This window comes from Molossus molossus, unplaced genomic scaffold (genome assembly GCF_014108415.1).
Source record: "Molossus molossus isolate mMolMol1 unplaced genomic scaffold, mMolMol1.p scaffold_m16_p_21, whole genome shotgun sequence".
NCBI lineage: Eukaryota > Metazoa > Chordata > Mammalia > Chiroptera > Molossidae > Molossus > Molossus molossus.
In genome coordinates this window covers 15,009,305-15,033,881 of record NW_023425357.1, presented here as the reverse complement: position 1 = coordinate 15,033,881, position 24,577 = coordinate 15,009,305, and the positions used below count along the sequence as shown (strand labels likewise).

General features: G+C 41.0%; 1 protein-coding gene across 5 annotated transcripts; it reads left to right on the top strand.

The window, feature by feature from the left end:
* Window positions 1-177: 177 nt before the first annotated feature.
* On the top strand, window positions 178-21,998 carry ZNF568 (zinc finger protein 568). 5 transcript variants are annotated; one of them, XM_036274647.1, is made up of 6 exons: window positions 2,408-2,464; window positions 3,799-3,820; window positions 5,874-5,932; window positions 9,240-9,366; window positions 9,590-9,685; window positions 19,076-21,998. In XM_036274647.1, exons 1-6 carry the CDS (start codon window positions 2,414-2,416, stop codon window positions 20,644-20,646), a joined length of 1,926 nt encoding a protein of 641 aa, XP_036130540.1. In that variant the 5' UTR covers window positions 2,408-2,413; the 3' UTR covers window positions 20,647-21,998. The 5 variants fall into 5 exon arrangements, with proteins under 5 accessions (XP_036130541.1, XP_036130543.1, XP_036130542.1 ...); XM_036274651.1 differs by having other exon boundaries at window positions 2,438-2,464; window positions 20,031-20,542; XM_036274648.1 differs by lacking the exons at window positions 2,408-2,464; window positions 3,799-3,820 and adding an exon at window positions 178-232.
* Window positions 21,999-24,577: the final 2,579 nt, after the last annotated feature.

Here is a 24,577-nt window from a genome sequence, read left to right as displayed (position 1 = left end):
GGCCGGGCCTCGGGAGCCGGCGGCCTCACACTCTCGCGGGAAATGCAAGAAGCCTCCTAGCCGGAATTGAAGAGGGCGCGAGGCCTTGTGGGAGGTGCTGTGCCGCGGTCCCTCCGCGGGGAAGCAAGGGCGGAGGATGCTTCTACGTTCCGGGCGCCTGGCCCGGGCCTTTCTTCCGGTCGCCGTCACCTAGAAACGGCCCGCTGGATGTGCATTCAGGCGTTTACCGCAGGTGACGCTGCTGCGTTCCTGTAGCAGGGCGTGGAGGGGGGCTGGGCTGTACCGTCGCAGCTGCTCACGGGACGAAGCCGCTAAGGAAGCCCCGAGTGTCCAGAGTAAGGGCAGTGCAGTGCTCGGCTTGAGAGGACGCTCCTGGAGTATGGTTGGAGTTGTTGGACGAAGAAACGGGCAGGAGTTAGTGTGTGTGTGATTATGATGATGTGTGTGAGAATGATGGTGTGTGGAGTGTGGTAGTAATTGTGTGTGTGTCATGGTCACGTTAGTAGCTGTGTGTGATTGTGATGACTTGAGCGGTGTTGTCTGAGTGATTGTCATGAAAGGTCTGTGGTGAGGTGTTTGTGATATGCAGTGGGTCTTCTCTTAACTTGTGTTGAAGTCTTTGTAGGCTTTGTTATACTTGATAACTCTTGAAAACAATTTTCTGTAGTTTTTGGTTTCAAGTGGTTGCTTCCCCATTGGCCACTCCTTAGTCTACTTTCTACTTAGTCTACTTTCTACTGGCCCCCGCCCCGGAAGTTTTTGGAACTGTTCTGTTGCTTTCCAGTTTTCCTAGGTGAACTTTTGCAGATTCATTATCTCATCATCATATGACTTTTATTAGATGTATTGGTTACTTAATTGCCATGATAATAATGCTGCCTGGCAAACCGCTTCTAGACTCAGTGGCGTACAACAGCAAACATTTATCCTCATGCTCACTCTGTATTCAGCTTATCTAGATTGGGCTTGGCAGAATGGCTGGGCTGCAGGATGAATTCTGATCTACTCCACATGTGTTCTAATCTTCAGCTCAAGTGATTACTAGGACGTTTTTCTCTTCTTGGAACACCAGAGCACAAGACAGTATACAAAAACGCCCTGAAAACCTCTGCTTCCAACCACAGTGAGAAGGCAAGACAGTTACATGGCAAAGAGTGTGAATGTATAATCCTATTGGTGCGTGTGTGTGTGTGTGTGAGAGAGAGAGAGAGAGAGAGAGAGAGAGAGAGAAAACAATTGGGACCAAGATCCCACATTAAGAAACACGCCTCTTTATGCTGGTGAATGCCTTTTTTTTTTTAATCTCTCTCGAGGACATTTTTTCATTTTTGTTCAGATAGAGTGGGAGGAAGAGAGAGAGAAACATCAACGTGAAAGGGACACATCAAGTGGCTGCCACCCGCACGACCCTACCAGGGCCAGGGACAAACTGCAACCAAGGTACATACTCCTAGTGGGAACCGAACCTGGGTCTCTCTGGACCGCAGGCCGACACTCTAACCACTGAGCCAAATCAGCTAGGGCTGGTGAATTCCTTTTAATTGAAGTTCTTTGTCTTATAATACTGCTTTTCAGGTTCTGTTATTGTGTTTTTTAGGAATGTCATTTCCAACTCCTTCCCTTTATGTGTGTATGCTTCTGGTATGTTTCCTGTAAAGAACATATTGCTGAACTTTTCCCTTTTACCCATTTGACTGTTATTTATTTTTTATCCTCACCCGAGGACATTTTTTGATATTTTGTTCAGATAGAGTGGGAGGGAGGGAGGAAGGGGGGGAGAGAGAGAGAGAAACATTGATGTGAGAGAGACACATAGACTGGTTGCCACCCATACAACCCCAACCGGGACCGGGGATAAATTGCAACCAAGGTACGTGCCCTTAGCGGGAACTAAACCCGGGTCTCTCTGGTCTGCGGGCCAACGCTCTAACCACTGAGCCAAACCTGCCAGGGCTAATAGGTGATTTTAATTCACTTAACATTTATTGCAATTGCTGACATAAATTTGTTTTGTTTTTATTTATTATGCCGTTTTTCTTGTGCAGGTTAACTTTATCTCTTTTTCCTTTCCCATTGCTTTGGTTTCTTTTCTTATCCTTGACTTTTTAACATGTATGCTTAAAAAAACTCAAACCTACACAAGACTTTAGAACACTTTCACTACAGACAACTCACCCATTTCTATATTGTCTGATATATTTCTTCTAATTTTAAAAACCTCAAGTTAGTAGTAATAGTATATATATAACAAACACATAACATAAAATTTACCATTTTAATATCTGTTCATTGCAGCATTATTCATAATAGCCAAGATATGGGAACATATCTATCAACAGATAAATAAGTAAAGAAAATGTGTTATGAACATAAAATGGATTATTTTTCAGCCTTTTTAAGACAGAAGAAAATCATGCCTTTTGTGACAATATGGATGAACCTTGAGGATAGTATGCTAAGTGAAGTAAGCCAATCACAGGACAAAAACTACATGATTCCATTTATATGAGATTTGTAAAATAGACTCAAAAAGGCAGAGAGTAGAATGCTGGTTGCCAGAGGTTGGGGGAAGAGTGATACAGGGAATTGTTTTTCAGTGGGTGCAAAGTTTCTGTTATGCAAGATGAATAAGTTCTAGAGATCTGTACAACACAGTTACTGTATTAACAGGACAAGATTATGCACTGTAATATGTGTTAAGCGAACAGATCTCATGGTCTTACAAAACAAAAACCCCACTGCTATTTTATTCTCTTTTTTAATGTTCTTATTTTTTATTTTTTTATCCTCACCCAAGGACATTTTTGCAATTTTTGTACAGATAGAGTGGGAGGGAGAGAGAGAGAGAGAGAAACATCGACGTGAAAGGGACACATCGAGTGGCTGCCACCCACACGACCGACCAGGGCCGGGGACAAACTGCAACCGAAGTACGTGCCCTTAGCGGGAACCGAACCCGGGTCTCTCCAGACCGCAGGCCAACGCTCTAACCGCTGAGCCAAACCGGCCAGGGCTCTTACTTTATTTTATTATTATTTTTTTAATTTTCACCCAAGGATATTTTTTTCCATTGGTTTTTAGAGACAGTAAAAGGGAGGGAGGGAGGGGGAGAGAGGGAAGAGGAGGAGAGAGAGAGAGAGAAACAATGTGAGAGAGACACACATTGATTGGTTACCTCCTGCATTTGCTCTGAGCAGGCCCTGGGATTGAACCTGCAACCCATATATGTGCCCTTGACCAGGAATCGAACCCTGACCTTTTGGTGTATGGACCAACACTCTAACCATTGAGCCCCACTGGCCAGGGCTTATTATTAAAAATTTTTTTCTTTTTAAAAAATATGTTTTTAGCCCTGGCCGGTTTGGCTCAGCGGTTAGAGCGTCGGCCTGCGGTCCTGAGAGACCCAGGTTCGGTTCCCGCTAAGGGCGCGTACCTTGGTTGCAGTTTGTCCCCGGCCCTGGTCGGTTGTGCGGGTGGCAGCCATTCGATGTGTTCCTTTCACATCGATGTTTCTCTCTCTCTCTCTGTTCCTCTCTCTCCCTCCCACTCTACCTGAACAAACAAACAAACAAAAAATCAATAAAGAAAAAAAAAAAAAAAATATGTTTTTAGTCCTGGCCAGTTTTGCTCAGTGGTTAGGGCGTTTGCCCGGGTTCTGTTCCCACTAAGGGCACGTACTTTGGTTGCAGTTTGTCCCCAGCCCTGGGTGGGGTTGTATGGGTGGCAGCCAATTGATGTGTGACACATCCATTTTCTCTCTCTCTCTTCCTCCCTCTCTCCCTCTCGCTGTATCTGAAGATGAATGCAAAAATGTCCTCGGGTGAGTATTTTAAAAATATATATATGTTTTTATTGATTTTATAGAGAGAAGGGAAGGAAGAGAGAGAGAGAAACATCAATGTGGGAGAGACATCAATTGGCTGTCTCCTGCACGCCCCCTACAGGGAATCAAGCCTGCAACCTGGGCAAGTGCTGTGACTGGGAATCCAGCTGGGACCTCTCAGTCCATGGGACTGACACTCAATCACCTGCCAGGCTATTTTTTTCTTTTTAAATTAGATCTTTTAACATTTCTTGGAGGTAACGAATTTCTTTAGCTTTTTCTTGTCTGGGAAGCTTTATATTTCTCCTTTAATTAAATTAAACTAATTAATTAAAATTTTTCTTGTTAATCCTCACCCGAGGATATTTTTTCCATTGACTTTTAGAGAGAGTGGAAGGTAGGGAGGGGAGGGGAAAAAGAAAGAGAGAGAGAGAGAAACATCCATGTGAGAGAAACACATTGATTGGTTGTCTCCCCCAACCTCCCCACCAGGGCCAGGGTTTGAAACTGAAACCCAGATATGTGCCCTCGACTGAGAATTGAACCTACGACCCTTTGGTGTGTGAGCCAGTGCTCAAAACTCTGATCCACACTGGACAGTGTTCCTTTAATTTAATTTATTTTTATAAATATGTTTTTGTTGATTTTTTTTTTATATTTATTTTTATCCTCACCTGAGGACATTTTTCCATTTTTTATTTAGATAGAGTGGGAGAGAGAGAGAGAGAAACATTGACATGAAAGGGACACATCGAGTAGCTCCTACCCGCATGACCCAACCAGGGCCAGGGATAAACTACAGCTGAGGTACATGCCCTTAGCAGGAACCAAACCCAGGTCTCTCTGGACCGCAGGCCAACGCTCTAACCACTGAGCCAAACCCTCCAGGGCTCTTTTTGCTGATTTGTTAGAGAAATAGAAACATTGATGTGAAAGAGAAACATCCATTGCTACCTCCTGCACGCCCCCTACTGGGGATCGAGCCTGCAACCTGGGCATGCTCCCTGACTGGGAATCGAATTGGGACCTCTCAGTCTATGGGACAAAGCTCAATCCACTGAGCCACACCTGCCAGGCTGTACATGGGCTTTTATTTTTTTTATTATTTAAAAAAAGTTTTTTTTTCCTTTATTGATTTTAGAGAGAGAGGAAGTGAGAAGAAGAGAGAGAAACATCAATGAGAGAGTACGTTGATTGGCCACCTCCTGCATGCCCCCCACTGGAGACCTGGCTCACAACCTGGGCATGTGCCCCGACTCAGAATCAAACCAGTGACCTCTTGGTGCACGGGTCAATGCTCAACTACTGAGCCATACGGGCTGGGCTCAATTACATTACTTTAAAATGCCATTAGAGCCCTGACCAGTTTGGCTCAGTGGTTAGAGTGTTGGCCTGCAGGACGAAGGGTCCCCGGTTTGATTCCTGGTCAAAAGCATGTATCTGGGTTGCAGGTTCAATCCCCAGCCGCAGTTGGGGTAGAGCAGGAGGCAACTGATCAGTGTGTCTGTCTCACATTGATGTTTTTCTCTGTCTCTGTGTCTCTCTCACTCTTACTCCCTCCCTCCCTTCCACTCTATCTGAAAATCAATGGAAAAATATTCTCAGGTGAGGATTAACAACAACAAAACATCATTAGAATGACTGAATTCCATTTCAGTATTTGAATGTTCCACAATGCCTATAACTTGTCTCTAATCAAAGTTTTTCTTCCAATTCTTTACAGTGCTTCATAAATGATTTAATCCTTAAATCTTTGTTGTTATATATGTAAGATAGATCCTATTAGGAATAAAATAGCAGGATTTTAGGGAAATACTATATCGTCAATGGATTCATTGGGCACCCTAAACCTAGCCCTCTTGAAATTCCCATCGGACCCTACATAATTAAATTAGTCATTTTTAGTCAGATGTACATTTCTGTGTCTCTATAGTCTGGTGGTGATTAACACTTCTCAGTACTCTAGTCTCATAGCCAGCTGGTGCTGAAGATTTCTATACTCCTTTTTCTGGAGTTCTGAAGTAAATCTGTTTTATTTCTCTTCCCTCAGCTTGGCATTCTGAGGACTCAGTCCTTTTTGAGGAAGAAGAGGATATGACTAAGTCTCTTGTAAGTTTTAAGTATTTATTTCTTTCCTGTATTATTTTGCAGTGCAATACCTTAACCTACCAGTAATTTGGGAAAAACTAAATTGTTGAAAATCAAAGTAAGGAAAATAACAGGTAGATATCAGAAACAGGTTTATACAGTTGGCAAAGTTGAGTTCAAATTTGAAAATAATCTGGAGAAACAAAAGCAAACTGGGACACAAAGTCTGTTTTATCATTTGTACTGTTTATGAGGAAAAACTCAAAGTTAAGGAAAAAGCTTTTCATTGCTACTTAAGTAAAAAAAAAAAATCCAAAATAATTCCATAATTCTTCCAATTTCAAGGTCAGTTTTTTTATTTTTATTTATTTTTATTTATTAATTTTAGAGAGAGAGGAAGGGAGAGGGAGAAAGATAGAAACATCGATGAGAGAGAACGTCGATTGGCCGCCTCCTGCAGGCCCCCTCTGGGGATTTGGCCCACAACCTGGGCATGTACCGTGCCCAGGAATTGAACCAGCAACCTCTTGGTGCATGGGTCGACACTCAATCACTGAGCCACACTGGCTGGGCTCAATGTCAGTTTTTTTTAAATGTCTCCTTGGTCAAAGATTAAAATCTAACAATGTTTGGAACAATAAATAGAACACATCTTTCAAATTATCCTACATATATATTTTCTTCAGTGGAGATTTTTTATAACTTAAGCTAAAATACATACTAACATTCTATGGCAAAATCTTGTTATTCTGGTCCAGCCAGTGTGGCTCAGTGGTTGAGCGTTGACCCATGCACCAAAAGGTTACTGGTTTGATTCCCAGTCAGGGCACATGCTCAGGTTGTGGTCTCAATTCCCAGTGGGGAGCATGCAGGAGGTGGCCAGTCAATGTTCTCTCTCATCGATGTTTCTATCTCTCTTTCCTTCTTACTTCCTCTCTCGCTAAAATCAATAAAGGAAAAAAAAAATCTTGTCATTCTGGTATCCACAGTTCTCCACATCTTTTGTTGTTGTTGTTGTTCATTCCATTGTGTATATGTTCCACATCTTCTTTATCCAGTCATCTATCAAAGGATACTGGTTGTTTTCATGTCTTGGCCACCATGAATAACGCTGCCATGAACAAAGTGGTGCATCTATATCTTTGTGAATAAATGTTTTCAAATTTTTTCAGGTAGATACCCAGAAGAGGGGTTGTTGGGTCATATGCTAACTCTATGCTTAATTTTTTGAGGAACTTCTATACTGTTTTTCATACTGGTAGTACCAGTTTACATTCTCACCAGTAGTGAATGGGGGCTCCCTTCTCCACAACCTAACAGTTGTTATTACTTGTCTTGCTGATAATAGCCATTCTAACTACCTCATACATGTAGTTTTGATTTGCATTTCCCTAATAACTAGTGAAGTTGAGCATCTTTTCATATATCTGTGGGCTATTTGTATGTCTTCTTGGGAGCAGTGTCTGTCTGTTCAGTTCCTCAGCTCGTTTTTAATCGGATTGTTTTGTTGTGGAGTTCATTTATTTATTTATTTATTTATTTATTTATTTATTTATTTATGTATGTATTTTCTTTCTTTTATTGATTTTAGAGAGAGAGGAAGGGAGAGGGAGAGAAATAGAAACATTGATGAGAGAACATCGATTGGCGGCCTCCTGCATGCTCCCCACTGGGGATTTTGGCCTACAACCTGGGCATGTGCCCTGACCGGGAATCAAACTAGTAACCTCTTGGTGCATGGGTCGACGCTTAACCACTGAGCCACACTGGTCGGGCACTTATTTCTTTATTTGGATATTGACTTTTTTTTGTTTGTTTTTTTTTATCCTCACCCGAGGACATTTTTCCATTTTTTTTTGTTCAGGTAGAGTAGGAGGGGGAGAGAGGAACAGAGAGAGAGAGAAACATCAACGTGAAGGGACACATCGAGTGGCTGCCACCCGCACGACTGACCAGAGCCGGGGACAAACTGCAACCGAGGTACATGCCCTTAGCGGGAACCGAACCCGGGTCTCTCGGGACCGCAGGCCGACGCTCTAACCGCTGAGCCAAACCGGCCAGGGCGGATATTGACGTTTTTAAGTGGGGAGGAAGAGTATATGGTCAAATAACATTGTTTTTTAAAAATTTGTCATTTGGCCCTGGCAAGTTTGGCTCAGTGGTTAGAGCGTTGACCCGCGGACCAGAGAGCCCGGGGTTCGGTTCCCGCTAAGGGCACGTACTTTCGTTGCAGTTTGTCTCTGATCCCGGTTGGAGTTGTGTGGGTGGCAACCAGTTGATGTGTCTCTTTCACATCGATGTTTTTCTCTCTCTCTGTTCCTCCCTCCCTCCCTTTTTCCCTCTTGTTCTCCCTCCTGCTGTATCTGAAGATGAATGCAAAAATGTCCTCAGGTGAGGTTTAAAAAAAAATTGTCATTTGTTTCTTGGCTTGTTACACCACTCTCATGATACTAATTCTAATGCTATAATTGTAAATAAAACAAACAAGAAACAAAAACCCGAGTCTCTTTCTTTGATGCTTAGCTGTTGATTCTGTCCTTGACCCTTTACCCACTATGTATGTTCTCTACAACCACACAGCCATGGATTCAGCTCCCAGATTTAGGATGGTGGCTAACAAATTCTCATCTTCTTTCTTCATATCTCTAATTGCATTGTGGGCCTTTCCATTTGTAAGTCCTATAGAAATTTCAAATTTGCACATTCAAATTTTCAAACTTCTCTTTTTTTCTCCCTTATTTCTTTTCCCTCCCACACTTTCTTTATGTTTCCTTTCTCACTGGATCACATGATCACTTGGACAGGTTCTGAGCCAATTACGTGAGTCATGTCTAATTCTTCCATCTCAGTCATAGACCACTACAAATTAATGACTACTGTCTCCAGTTTAATGCATAATAACTGATGAATTCATAAGTTTACTGACTAAATAATAAATATAATCTTACTGTATATTTCTACCATGGTTTGTTTTCTCCCAGCGTTTAATAAAGATTAGGTAAAGATGAAGACGTAATATACACTTTTTAAAAAAAATTTATTTTAATTTTGTTACAGATGTTTCTCCTTTTTTACCCCATTGACACCCTCCTCCCCATCCCCCTCTCCCCATCCCCGGCTTTGTTGTCCACGTCCACTGGTTTATGCATACATGCATATAAGTTCTGTGGTTTATCTTCTCCCTCCCCCCACCATCCCCTCTTCCAAGCTTAATATACACTTTTTAATGAATTTGAATTCCTGAATACTAGCTAAATGGATTCTTACATGTTTGACCACTGTGTTTAATTTTGATGACTTTATATTAACTAGGGTTGTGCTTTTACAGGAAACAGTGACATTTAAGGATGTGGCTGTGGACCTTACTGAGGAGGAATGGCAGCAAATGAAACCTGCGCAGAGGAACTTGTACCGGGATGTGATGCTGGAGAACTATAGCAACCTAGTCACAGTGGGTAAGGGTAGCTTTGCAATTTTACATGGAATTCCTTCCCATTTTTAAAAATGTGTGATGACTTTATCTTGGCAGACAAATCTAGCCTTCCCTTTCTTCACATGATTGTAGGTACTTGTCTTCAGGGCGAATTACCTTGTCTCACTGTGGAAGTTCCTCAAGACCCCAGGATTCAGGTTCTCTCCAGCATTAACATCTAAATCCTTTGCTGTTTCCCCTAATAGGTTATCAAGTCACCAAACCAGATGTGATCTTCAGGTTGGAACAGGAAGAGGAGCCATGGGTGATGGAGAAAGAAATGTGTGGGAGGCATTGTCCAGGTGAATATGTGAGAAGGCAGCTCTAAATGAGAAAGCCACATAGCAGTTGTTCAGGGGGTTGACATCATTTCACATTTTCCAAGCTTTTCTTTAAAGGCTATAGTCTACTAGAGTGACACGTGGTATGAATGGAATGGATATCTGTGATATTTCCAGATGCCATTTTCTACCTATATTGAAGCCATCTTCCTTTTTTAAATTTAGAGGGCCTGTAGCCCCATCTGATTTTATGATGCCCATCTTCCCTAATTTATTTACATCCTTACTTTTAGGATTATTGTTCTGCTCTATGATCCTTAAACTCTCTCTCTCTATTGTATTCATTTTCTTGTGCGTTCAGTATTTTATGGATGTATAGCTATTTTAAAAACGTGTTTGACCCTGGCCGGTTTGGCTCAGTGGTTGGAGTGTCGGCCTGCAGTCCAGGGAGACCCGGGTTCGGTTCCTGTTGAGGGCGCGTGCCTCGGTTGCAGTTTGTCCCCATTCGGTGTATCCCTTTCACGTCCATGTTTCTCTCTCTTCCTCTCTCTCCCTCCCACTCTACCTGAACAACAACAACAACAAAATGTTTGTTTCACACTTTGATTCCTTTTCTTTCTTTTTTGAAAAGTCTCAGACATGTGTATTATAACAGCACTCCCACTTCCCATCGTACATTACAACTTTCACAGTCCCATGTAGCTTCTGGCTTAGAAATTGGTGACTCCTTCCTGCCTATTCCCACCGTCCATTTCTTTAATTTTTGAAAATATAATATACGTATACTTGTTTAAATATAAATGGTCCAAAAGATACATTGAGAAGTTGGTCTCCCTCTTATCCTTGACGTTCAGTCTCTTTATTTGCCTGTTGTATGCACTTCTTTTTCAGGGTTATGCTGGCTATTCTTGATTGTTATTTTACCATATGAATTTTAATTTCTTTTTTTTTTATCCTCACCCGAGGACACTTTTTCATTCTTTGTTCAGATAGAGCAGGAGGAAGAGAGAGAGAGAGAGAAACATCGATGTGAAAGGGACACATCGAGTGGCTGCCACCCGCACCACCAACCAGGGCCGGGGACAAACTGCAACCGAGGTACATGCCCTTAGCGGGAACCGAACCCAGGTCTCTCTGGACCGCAGGCCAATGCTCTAACCGCTGAGCCAAACCGGCCAGGGCTACCATATGAATTTTAGATTCAACTCTATTTCCAGAGAAAAAATTGTTGGACTTTTTATTGGGAATGAGTTAGATATATAAATTAGCTTTCAGAGCTTTGACATCTTTATAATGTTGAGGTTGGACACCTTTTTTTTTTTATCCTCACCCGAGGACATTTTTCCATTTTTTGTTCAGATAGAGTGGGAGGGAGGGAGAGAGAGAGAGAGAGAAACATCGACGTGAAATGGACACATCGAGTGGCTGCCACCCTCACAACAACCAGGGCCAGGGACAAACTGCAACCAAGGTATGCGCGCTTAGTGGGAACTGAACCCGGGTTTCTCTGGACCGCAGGCTGATGCTCTAACCACTGAGCCAAACCGGCCAGGGCGAGGTTGGACATCTTTATAATGTCTAATATGCGTTGTCGTTTTATCTACTTTTTGTGTCTTTCAGAAACACTTTCCAAGTTTTCCCTTTATAGTTTTAGTACCTTTCTTTTTTTTTTCTTTAAATTTTTTGTTGAAACTATTGCAGATGTCCCCCATAACTCCCCCTTGCCCACCTCCACCAAACCCCAACCCTTGGCCTATACCACACTATTGTCTGTGTCCATGGGCTGTACGTATATGTTCTTTAGCTAATCCCTTCACCTTCCCTTATCCATTCCCCACTACCACCCTCTCCTCTCACATTCGTCAGTCTTTTCCATGTATCCATGCCTGTGGTTCTATTTTGTTCTTCAGGTTTTTTTTTCTCATTAGATTCTACATGTTAATGAGATCATATGGTATTTGTCTTTCTGTAACTGGCTTATTTCACTTAGCATAATAATTTCCAGGTTCATATGTGCTGCTCCAAAGGGTAAGAGTTAATTCCTTTTTTATAGCTGCATACTATTTCACTGTGTAAATGTACTACAGCCTTTTTTTTTTTTTTTTTTTTTAATCCTCACCCGAGGATATTTCTCCATTTTTTGTACAGATAGAGTGGGAGGGAGAGTGAGGAAGGGAGAGAGAGAGAGAAACATCGATGTGAAAGGGACACATCGAGTGGCTGCCACCCGCACGACCAACCAGGGCCGGGGACAAGCTGTAACCGAAGTACGTGCCCTTAGCGGGAACCGAACCCGGGTCTCTCCGGACCGCAGGCCGACGCTCTAACCGCTGAGCCAAACTGGCCAGGGCACTACAGCCTTTTTATCCACTCATTCACTGATGGGCACTTGGGCTCTTTTCAGATCTTGCCTATTGTAAATAAAAGTGCTATGAACATAAGGATACATATATTCTTTCTGTTTAGTGTATCTGGATTCTTAGGATATATACCAAGAAATGGGATCGCTGAGTCAAAAGGCAGTTCCATTTTTAATTTTTTGAGGAAACTCCATACTGTATTACACAATGGCTGCAGTAGTCTGCATTCCCACGAATAGTACACTAGGATTCTATTTTCTCCACATCCTCGCCAGCACTTGTTGTTTGTTGATTTATTGATAGTAGCCATTCTGACAGGTGTGAAGTGATACCTGATTGTAGTTTTAACTTGCATCTCCCTGATGATTAGTGACCTTGGGCACTTTTTCATATGTTTAGTGGCCATCTATATATTCCCTTTGGAGAGGTATCTAGTCAGATCCTTTGCTCATTTTTTAATTGGATTGTTTATCTTGCTGGTGTTGAGTTGTATAAGATTTTTATATATTTTGAAGATTAACTCCTTATCAGATGAATCAATGGCAAATATGTTCTCCTATTCAGTGAGTTCCCTTTTCATTTTGTTGATTGTTTCTTTTGCTTGGAAGAAGCTTTTTGGTTTCATGTAGTCCCATTTGCTTATTTTTCCTGTATTTCCCTTGCCCTTGGAGACATATTAGCAAAAATATTGCTCTGAGGGATATCTGAGATTTTACTGCCTATGTTTACTTATAGAATTTTTATGGTTTTGTCACTTACATTTAAGTGTTTTATCCATTTTGAGTTTATTCTTGTGTATGGTGTAAGTTGGTTGTCTAGTTGCATTTTTTTTTTTTGTATGTCCCGCTCCAATTTTCCAAACACCATTTTTGAAGACTGTTTTTACTCCATTTATGCTTTTGCCTTCTTTGTGAAATATTAATTGACCATAAAGGTGTGGGTTGATTTCTAGTCTCTCTGTTCTGTTTCATTGATCTATATGCCTGTTCTTGTGCCAATACTAGACTGCTTTGATTACAGTGGCTTTGTAGTATAATTTAATATCTGGTATTGTGATTCCTTTATCTTCGTACTTCTTTCTCAAGATTGCTGAGGCTCTTTGTGTTCTTTTTTACTTCCATATACATTTTGGGAATATTTGTTCTTGATCTACCATTGGTGTTTTAATAGGGATTGTGTTGAATCTAAAGATTGCTTTGGGTATTATGGACGTTTTAATGATGTTAATTCTTCCAATCTATGAACATGGTATATGCTTCCACTTGTTTCCATTTTCCTCTTTTCTTTCTCCAGTGTCGCATAGTTTTCCAAGTACAGGTTTTTTGCCTCTTTGGTTAAGTCTATTCCTGGGTACCTTTATTTTAAAATTTTTTTTGTTTTTATCCTCACTCAAGAACATTTTTGCACTTATCTTCAGATAGAATGGGAGGGAGAGAAGGAGGAAGAGAGAGAGAGAGAGAAACATCTCTTATAGAGAGACACATCGGCTGGTTGCCACCCACATGACGTCAACAGGGGCCAGGGATGAACTGCAACAACGAGGTACATGCCCTTACCGGGAAACAAACCTGGGACTCTCTGGCCTGTGGGCCGATATTCTAACTGCTGAGCCAAACTGGCCAGGACTGTGCCTTTATTTTTTGTTGCAATATTAAATGGGATTATTTTCTTAAAATTTTTTTTTTTTCTTCATTGATTTTAAAGAGATAGGAAGGGAGAGGGAGAGAGAGAGAGAAACATCGAGGCGAGAGAACATTGATTGGCTGCCTCCTGCATGCTTCCCACTGGGGATTAGGCCCACAACCTGGGCATGTGCCCTGACCAGGAATTGAACCAGCAACCTCTTGGTACATGGGTTGATGCTCAACCACTGATCCATACTGGCCAGGCTCTTAGTTTGTTATCAGTGCAAAAATTGCCAATGATTTCCGGATATTAATTTTGTATCCTGCTACTTTGCCAAATTCATTTGTTAAAACTAGTGGTTTTTTGGTGGAGTGTTTAGCGTGTTCTATGTATAATATCATGACATTTGTGAATAATGACAGATTTACTTTCTCCTTTACAGTTAGTGTGCCTTTTATTTCTTCTTCTTTTCTGATTTCTGTGCCTGGGACTTCCAGTACTGTGTTGAATAAGAGTACTGAAAGTGGCCATCCATGTCTTGTTTCTGACTTAAGGTAAATGCTTTTAGTTTTTTCCTCACAATAGTTTGTATTTCTGTGATGTCAGTTGTTACCTCTCCTCTTTCATTTCTGATTTTGTTTATTTGGGTCCTTTCTCTTTGTTTCTTGGTGAATCTGGCTTAAGTTCATCAATTGTGTTTGTCTTTCAAAAAACCAGCCCTTAGTTTCATTGATCTTATGTATTGTTTTTTTTTAGACTTGATTTCATTTAGTTACACATTGATCTTTATTGTTATTTTTCTTCTGCTTACTCTGGGATTCTCTTATTGTTCCTTTTCTTTTTTAGTTATTTTCAGTATAGGCTTAGATTGTTTATTTGATATTTTTCTTGCTTCTGGAGTTAGGCCTGTAGTGCTGTGAACTTCCCTCTCAGGACTGCTTTCTCTGTGTCCCATAGATTTTGGGTGTTTGTGTGTTAATTTTCATTTGTTTCCAGGAATTGTTTATTTCTTTCTTGATCTCATTGGTAACCAATTCATTGTTTAATAACATACTATGTAATGTTCATGTGTTTGAATTTTTTTTATTGTGGTTGATTTCTAGTTTTATGCCACGGTGGTCAGAAAAGATTCTTGATATGATTTCAGTCTTCTTAAATTTATTGAGATTTCTTTTGTGTGCTAACATGTGGTCTGTCTTTGAGAATGTTTCATGTGTACTTGGGAAGAATGTATATTTTGCAGCGTGTAGGTGAAATGTTCTGCAAACATCAATTAAATCTATCTGATCTTGTGTCATTAAATGTTGCTGTTTCTTTGGGTTTTTTTTGTTTTTTTTTAATTCTCACCCGAAGACATTTTTCCATTTTTTTGTTCAGGTAGAGTGGGAGGGAGGGAGAGGAACAGAGAGAGAGGAGAGAGAAACATCGATGTGAAGGGACACATCGAGTGGCTGCCACCCACACGGTCAACTATGGCCAGGGACAAACTACAACCGAGGTATGTGCCCTTAGCGGGAACCGAACCCGGGTCTCTCTGGACCGCAGGCCGACGCTCTAACCGCTGAGCCAAACCGGCCAGGGCTGCTGTTTCTTTGTTGATATTTTGTCTGGAAGATCTATTCAGTGATGTCAGTGGGGTGTTAAAGTCCCCTACTATAACTGTATTGCTGTCAGTCTTTCCCTTTAAGTCCCTTAAGACCTTTTAAAATATATATATATATATATATATATATATTTTTAAATATATATATGTGTATATATATATATATATATATTTTTTTTTTTTTGGCCCTCCTATATTGGGTGCATATATCCTTTTGTTGGATTGATCATTTTAGTATTATGTAGTGACTTTCTTACTTTCTTGTTATGGCCTATTTTTTGGAGTCTTTTTTAAGTATTGTTACCCCAGCTTTTTGTTTTTGTTTCCATTTGTTTGTTATATTTTTTTCCATCCCTTCACTTTCATCCTGTGTGAGTCTTTTGTTCTGAGGTGGGTCTCTTGTAGACAGCATACACAGGATGTCCCAACAATGTATGCAGGGTGTCTGTAGATTCTATTACATTTTGAAAATGAAATGTATTTTAATAAACCTTGGCTTTATAATGATTCAAAGTTGTGTATACATTTTGGGGGACACCCTATATATATGCATCATGTTTTTTTAAATTCTCACCTGAGGACATTTTTGCATTTATCTTCAGATAGACAGGGAGGGAGAGATGGAGGAAGAAAGAGAGAGAAACATCGATGTGAGAGAGACACATCGAGTGGTTGCCACCCACACGACCTTAACTGAGGCCGGGGACATACTGCAACCGAGGCACGTGCCTTTATTGGGAACCGAACCCAGGTCTCTCTGGACTGCGGGCTGACCCTCTAACCACTGAGCAAAACTGACCAGGGCTCTTTTTTTCCTTATTGGTTTTTTAGAGAGAGAGAAATGGAGAGGGAGAGAGAGATAGAAACATCAATGAGAGAGTATATCAATTGGCTGCTTCCTGCATGGCCCACAACCTGGGCATGTTCCCTAACCACGAATCGAACCAGCGATCTCTTGGTGCATGGGTCGATGCTCAACCACTGAGCCACACCGGCCAGGCACATCATGTTTTCTTATCCATTCAGGTACCCTGTGTTTTTACAATTTTTTTTTCCTTTATGGATTTTAGAGAGAGAAAATGAGAAGGAGAGAGAGATAGAAACATCGATAAGAGAAAACATCGATTGGCTGTCTCCTGCATTCCCTCACTGGGGTTGGGCCCACCACCTGGGCATATGTCCTGACCGGGACTCGAACCAGCGACCTCTTAGTGCATGAGTCAACACTAAACCACTGAGCCACACTGGCCAGACACCCTGTGTTTTTTGATTGGAGCATTTAACCCATTTACATCTAAGGTTATGTGGCCCCTTTGTTTTAATCAAGTCTGGTTGCTATTAGCCCATTTCTGCATTGGGTTAACCCACAGGCTGGCTGACTGTGGGGATCAACCCTGACCACAGTGTAGGAACTGCTCTGCAGGTGCAGACCAGACAAAGTGGAATTTGCCTTATCAGGGCCTGGGGCCTACTGAGATCTCCCTTTGTATATGCTCCTTATGAAGCTAAATGGATTCTGCTCTGATATTTTCTGAAACTGGCCTGTGGGTGGGTGTTATCTGCGACCTCTTGGGAGAGACTCTGGTGCAGTCCAATGTCAGATGCTGCCTGTGACTGGCCCTGGGCAACCTGTTTGGAGCTACACAACGATCCACAGTTTGTGATTAATTCTGCTGGGCCTGGGTGTGCACAGGAAGGACCAAGTTGTATGCCAAGGCTGGTTTTTATCAGCACCAGTCCTGGGGCAGAACAGCAAAAGTCCCAAGGCACTCCAAAATCAGCCTCCATCTGCCTTCTCTTGCCTCTGCCTGCTGGCTACCTGTTAGGCTCAGTCACTGAAAGAGCTTCTGGCACTACTCAAGTTGCAAGAGGTAGGTTCTCAGTGAGTCCCCAGGTAGGGGCAAGTGGTGTTCACCTTACTGATGCATGTTCAGTCTTGGTGCCAGTGCTAGGTCTGAGGCCACTCAGCAAATGTCTCATGGTATACCAAGTCTAGCTGCCACCTTTGTGTTGGGGCAGGGTCTCGGGGAGTTGTAAGGGTAATGCCAGCAGAGTTTATCAGGTCCAAACAGATCAAGATTTGGCCTTGTAAAGGGAGGGCTTTGCTCTGGTCGGGAATGTGAGGGAAAAATGCACCACATCCTAGAACTACACAACTCAGTCGGCCCCAGATTCCGCAGGGTGCCCCAGACCAGAGCCCACCAGTCTCAGCAGGGTGGGGTGTGGGAGTTGGAAGGGTCGGGCTAGGAGATCTCCCCGTGAGGTGGAGGTGCTGATCAGGCTTGGGGAATGTGGGGGGAGTGTCTCCTGCTCAGAGCCACACAACTCAGTCACTGACACCCCTTGAGTCTGCCCAGACCTCTGCACCCCAGCCCAGGCAGCTTACTCCTCAGCAGGCCATGAGCTCTGCAGGGTGGGGAACAAGGAGTCCAGAGGGGGCTGTTGCATTCTCCCAGGCTGATGCTGGAAGGGGAGGAGTGCTCCACCAAGAAAGATGGCCTCTGCGTGTGGTAGAAGGACTCAGCTCAGGGATTTTGTCGGCTGTCCCTTCAGCTCTTTCCCCAGAGTTACAGACCCCAGTCTCTACTCTCCTGACTCTAGTCTGTTCTTCCCTCTCTTCATGGAGCCCAGGGTGAGTTGCTACAAATGAGAGTTTGTGCATTGGCCCTCTGAGGGTGTGCCTGTGTCTAGCAGTTAATGCCTCTCCCTGGCAGACAGAATCCCTGCTGATTTTGACAGCCAGATGTTTAGTGGGCACCTCTTCTTGGCTCTGGGGTTCTAGGCTGGGGAGCCTGGCTTGGGGTTGAGACTCCACACTCCTCAGGGGAACCTTTGCTGCCGAGATATCCCTCCGGAATATGAGCCACCACCCATGGGAGCGGGGCCAACTCTTTTTCCATCTCTGCTCTTTCTTCCAGTCTTAATGTGGGTTCTTCTGTAACTCCTTGACTACAAGACTTCCATTCATCTAGTTTTTAGTTGGTTATTCAGGTTTATTTTTATATATTTTAGTTGTAATTTCAGTTTGGTCCTGGGAGGAGATGAATGTACCTTCCACCTATTCCGTCACCGTCTTGGATCCTCTGTCTGATCCTCTATTCTTTTACTTTTGTTCTTATGGAATTTTAGGGAGTAGGAGAAAATAAATGTATATTTAATCCACTTTGATAATCAATAATTGTTTATTCTATCCTCTAGTTGTTTGGATTCCTGTCCATCAGTTATGTATTTGTCCTTTTATCTTAACTATTCTATTTATCTTACTGATTTCTACATTTTTTTTTATGTTTTAGTTTTGTTTTTTGTTTTTTGTTTTTCCTTGCCCAAGGACATTTTTTTGCATTTATCTTCAGATAGAGTGGAAGGAGGGGAGAGGGAAGAAGAGAGAGAGAGAAAGATCAATGTGAGAGAGACATATTGACTGGTTGCCACCCACATAACCCCAACCAGGGCTGGGGACAAACTGCAACCAAGGCACATGCCCTTAGCGGGAACCAAACCCGGGACTCTCCGGTCCGTGGGCCGACACTCCAACCACTGAGCCATACTGGCCAGGGCTGATTTCTACATTTTTTAAGTATATTTTTAACTCAATCAAAGCTATTGTGTTTATAAATGTTAGTTTTCCTTCCGTAATATTTTCCACAGGAGTTAACTTCTCAAACCTGATGAACTAGGGACATTTGCATTTTGGGTTTTTTTTTCATATTGGGAGGCTAGAACCAAAACAGAGATCAACCCCACATGCAGATTTCTGAAATGTTATCGATACTGTAGTAGCAGAAAAATTGAAAAGTAGTAATTTTTGGTCCTCCATTTTAGAAATTTGGGACGTTGATGAACATATCAAGAAGCATCAGGAAACACTTTTAAAGAAAGTCACATTCATCTCCGAGAAAACTCTGATGATGGAACACATCACTGAATGTAAAAAAGTTACAAAACTATATCCTCTGAGTTCAGACATTGTTACTTCAAGACAAAGCTTCTGTGAATGTGACTCACTTGATAAGGGTTTGGAACATAATTTAGACTTACTTAGTTATGAGAAAGGCTGTATAAGAGAAAAAAATTATGAATGTAGTAACTATGGGAAACCTACTCACTGCTCATCCAGTGTTGTAACCTCCTTTAAGTGTAATCAGTGTGGACAAGACTTCAGTCATAAATTTGACCTCATCCGACATGAGAGAATACATGCTGGAGAAAAACCCTATGAATGCAAAGTATGTGGAAAAGCCTTCAGCAGGAAGGAAAATCTTATTACACATCAAAAAATTCATACTGGGGAAAAACCATATAAGTGTAATGAATGTGGAAAAGCTTTCATTCAGATGTCAAACCTTATTAGACATCAGAGGATTCACACAGGGGAGAAACCTTATGCATGTAAGGATTGCTGGAAAGCCTTCAGTCAGAAATCAAATCTCATTGAACATGGGAGAATTCATACCGGAGAAAAACCCTATGAATGTAAGGAATGTGGGAAATCTTTCAGCCAGAAACAAAATCTTATTGAGCATGAGAAAATTCATACTGGGGAGAAACCTTATGCATGTAATGAATGTGGTAGAGCTTTTTCTCGAATGTCATCTGTTACTTTACACATGAGAAGTCACACAGGGGAGAAGCCCTATAAATGCAACAAATGTGGGAAAGCCTTCTCCCAATGCTCAGTATTTATTATACATATGAGAAGTCACACAGGCGAGAAACCCTATGTATGTAGTGAATGTGGGAAAGAATTCTCTCAAAGTTCTTCCCTTACTGTACATAGGAGAAATCACACAGCTGAGAAACCATATGAATGTAATGAATGTGGAAAAGCCTTCAGTCGGAAAGAAAATCTCGTTACACATCAGAAAATTCATACCGGAGAGAAACCATATGAATGTAATGAATGTGGGAAGGCGTTTATTCAGATGTCAAACCTCATTCGACACCAGAGAATTCATACGGGTGAGAAGCCCTATGCATGTACTGTATGTGGGAAAGCCTTTAGTCAGAAGTCCAATCTCACTGAACATGAGAAAGTTCATACTGGAGAGAAGCCCTATCATTGTAATCAGTGTGGAAAAGCTTTCAGTCAGAGACAGAATCTTCTTGAGCATGAAAAGATTCATACTGGTGAAAAACCATTTAAATGTAATGAATGTGATAAAGCCTTCTCTCGCATTTCATCCCTTACTCTTCATGTGAGAAATCATACAGGGGAGAAACCGTATGAATGTAATAAATGTGGAAAAGCCTTCTCTCAATGCTCATTACTTATTATACATATGAGAAGCCATACTGGCGAGAAACCCTTTGAATGTAATGAATGTGGGAAAGCATTTTCTCAAAGAGCATCCCTCTCTATACATAAGAGAGGTCACATAGGTGAGAAATTCTGAGTATAAATGAGGGAAGACCTCTTAAGTTCAACCTATGCTCTACTTAACTCATAAAATATCTTGGCATAAAAAATGAATAAGATCTTTATGGAAGAATTGTAAAGCTTTACTGAAGGACATAAGACTTGAATAAAAGAGAGAGAAATGCCATGTGTATAGATGGAAAAATACATTATCATAAAAATGTCAGTTCTCCTAAAATTAATGAATGGACTTAATATAGTTCTAAGTATCTAACAAGAATTTTCTAGGATCTTTACAAAATTATTCTAAAATTTATGTGAAATAGAAATTTATGGATTGCTGAGACAATTTTTAAAAAGAACAGAAGACATAACTCCTACCATATACTACACATAAAGTTATGGTCATTAAATAGTGTGTGGTATCAATGCATGAATAGGTAAGTAAACAGATTTTAAATAATAGAGTGCCTAGGAATAAACCAATGAATATATGTGAAATTAGTATATATTAGACATCATGAATCAATTGGGAAATGATGGCTAGTCAATAGAAATTATTGCAGTATTTGACCCTCCATATTGAGGGAAATAAAATTACATACAACCCTGCAACATATAAAAAAAACAATTCCAAAGGATTTGAACACTGGAATGAGGAAAGCCAAACTCTGAAATTCTTGGAAGGAAATGCAGGATATTGTATATGACTTTGAGTCAGGGAAGCATTTTTTAAAAAGCAAAAGGACCCTATAGTTCTACTTCTGGATATACAGTCTAAAAATATGCATAAGAAATATACAGATGCCTGAATTGAAACAGCCTAAATTTTGATGGGGTAACAGATGAATAAAATATGACATATTCAAATAGTGGAATAGTAAACAGCAGTTAAAAGCAATGGACTAGATCTGTATTTTGTAACATGGGTTGTTATCTAAAACAATGTTGAGTGAAAAACATGTCAAGATCCATGTTGTAAATTGGAATGAAATCATTCATAAAGAACAGAATTATATTGTTATTAAAATATGTTATGTACCATAAAATGAACTAGAAGAATACCTACCAAATTACTGTTGTCACTGGCAGGAGATTAGGATTAAGGGTATTGATTAAAGGGAGCTTTTAGTTTTACTTGTAATTTCTATGCCTTAAAAAAAAGACTGATAGTATATAAAATAATTCTTAAAAATTAATGATACTCAACGGTAATATGAATGCATTGTCATAATAGTGTTTTTGTAGTTATTTCTCAATTTATGGGCTAAAGGAAGCCCATAACGGGGAAAATGTTATGGTGGATTCATATTTCCTTATTAGACACTAAACTATTTTCTAAAATGTATTTCCCGAAAATTAGTAATTAGAAGTGATAGTCGGGGACCACTTTGTAAAGCATATAATTAACCACTATGCTGTACACCTGAAACTAATGCAAAATATTACTGAATGTAAACTATAATTGAAAAATAAAATTTTAAAAAGAAAAGTGATAGTCCTATTTACTATGTAATATAAAATTATCGTTTTTTTAAAATCAATTTTATGATGCTTTTTTACATTATAACATTTCTGAAGTTGGGACTTATCTTTCAGTCAGTTGTATTTGTGTCTTAGGTTCAAGTAATATGTAAGTTACTTATTAAAAATGTGATAATCCATGCCCTGGTTGGTTTGGCTCAGCAGTTAGAGCGTCAACCTGCAGTCCAGAGAGACCCGGGTTCGGTTCTCGCTAAGGGCACATACCTCAATTGCAGTTCGTCCCTGGCCCTGGTGGGGTTGTGCGGGAGGCAGCCATTGATTTGTTTCTTTCACATCGATGTTTCTCTCTCTCTCTCTCTCTCTTCCTCTCCTTCCCACTCTAGCTGAACAAAAAATGGAAACATATCCTCGGGTAAGGATTAAAAAAAAAAAAAGTGATAATCTAATGGAAGTGTGACAAATCTAATGTGATTTTGTATACTCTTTTACGGCATCATGGTCAATTAATGATTTCTACTCTCTCACTGTGTCTTGCATTATCTGACAACTAATTTGTGGGATTCATCTCTAATTGCAATATGATTTGAGTCATGTGGAGGGAGTAAGGTTTTCCTAAGAAAGTGACTCAGCAGTAATACTTTTCTTGCCCTACAAGTTTCTATACAGCCAGCATAGGCATTAATATAATTGTTAATTATTTACAATATTTTGAAATGAGAAAGCCTTTTTTTAGGCAGCCATAAGTAATTGTGTAAAACTGCCTCACACTTTTTTAAAAAATTATTTTTAGTAACTTATTTTTGTTACAGATGTTTCTCTTTTTTCCCCCATTGACGCCCTCCTCCCCATCCCCCCCACCTGGTCCCCAGGTTTGTTGTCTATGTCCATGGTTACATATACATGCTTATAAGTTCTGTGGTTTATTTCTTCCCTTCACCCCACCCCCTCTTCTGAGATTTGTCAGTCTGTACCCTACTTCTGTGTCTCTGGATCTATTTTGTTCATCAGTTTGTTTTGTTCATTATATTCCATAGATAAAGTGAGATTATGTGATATTTGCCTTTCTCTGCCTGGCTTGTTTCGCTTAGAATAATACTATCCAGGTTCCTCCACGTTGTCTCAAAGGATAGGAGATCCTTCTTTCTGTCCTGGCCGGTTTGGCTCAGCAGTTGGAGCGTCGGTCTGCGGTCTAGAGGAGATCCTTCTTTCTCACAGCTGCATAGTATTCCAGTGTGTATATATGTACCACAGCTTTTTTATCTACTCATCTACTGAGGGACACTTGGGCTGTTTCCAGATCCTAGCTATTGTAAATAGTGCTGCTATGAACATAGGGGTACATATATTCTTTCTGATTGGTGTTTCAGGCTTCTTAGGGAATATTCCTAGAAGTGGGGTCACTGGGTCAAATGGCAGTTCAATTTTTAATTTTTTGAGGTTACACCATAGGGTTTTCCATAGTGGCTGCACCAGTCTGCATTCCCACCAGCAGTGTACTAGAGTCCCCTTTTCTCCACACCCTCGCCAGCACTTGTTTAATGATTTGTTGATGGCGGCCATTCTGACAGGTGTGAGGTGATACCTCAGCTTCACTCTTTTTTTGACGTATTTTTATTGTTGACACTGTTACAGATGTCCTCATCTCTCCCCCCCTTTGCCCACCTCTACCCAGTACCTGCCCCCCTTCCCTCTGGCCGTTACCTCACTGTTGTCTGTCTGTAGGTTATGGATATATGTTCTTTGGCTAACCCACATTCATTCATTTAGTCCAGCAGTTCTCAACTGTGGGTCAAGACCCCTTTGGGGGTCAAATGACCCTTTCACCGGGGTCACCTAAGACCATCAGAAAACATATTTCTGATGGTGATTCATAACAGTATGAAGTAGCAACGAAAATAATTTTATGGTTGGGGGTCACCACAACATGAGGAACTGTATTAAAGGGTCACGGCATTAGGAAGATTGAGAACCACTGATCTAGTCCCTCCTCCCCCCTCCACTCTTTGACACCACTCTTAGTAATATTTTTTTGTCTCCTCAGGCAAGGGAAACAAAAGAATAAATAAACAAGTTGGACTACATACATCAACCTAAAATGCTTTTGTACAGCCAAAAAAAAAACAATCAACAAAATGAAAAGACAACCTACTGAACAGAATATACAAAATATATAACAAGCCCTGACCTGCTTGGCTCAGCGGTTAGAGCATTGGCCTGCGGTCTGGGGAGACCCGGGTTCAGTTCCCGCTAAGGGCACGTACCTCGTTTGCAGTTTGTCCCCGGCCCTGGTTGGGGTAGTATGGGTGGCAACCAGTCGATGTGTCTCTCTCACATCAATGTTTCTCTCTCTTTTCCTCCCTCTCTCCCTCCCACTCTATCTGAGGATAAATGCAAAAATGTCCTCGGGTGAGGATAAAAAAAATAAAATAGACAGCGGACCTGGATAGACGTTTCTCCAGTGAACAGAGATGTCCAACAGATAT

Coding starts and splice junctions, on each gene's coding strand:
- ZNF568 (XM_036274647.1), top strand. CDS start 2,414: ATGCCTTTTGTGACAATATGGATGAACCTTGAGGATAGTATGCTAAGT. Junction 3,821..5,873: donor GAATGCAAAAATGTCCTCGG/GTGAGTATTTTA, acceptor CTCTTCCCTCAG/CTTGGCATTCTGAGGACTCA. Junction 5,933..9,239: donor AGGATATGACTAAGTCTCTT/GTAAGTTTTAAG, acceptor GTGCTTTTACAG/GAAACAGTGACATTTAAGGA.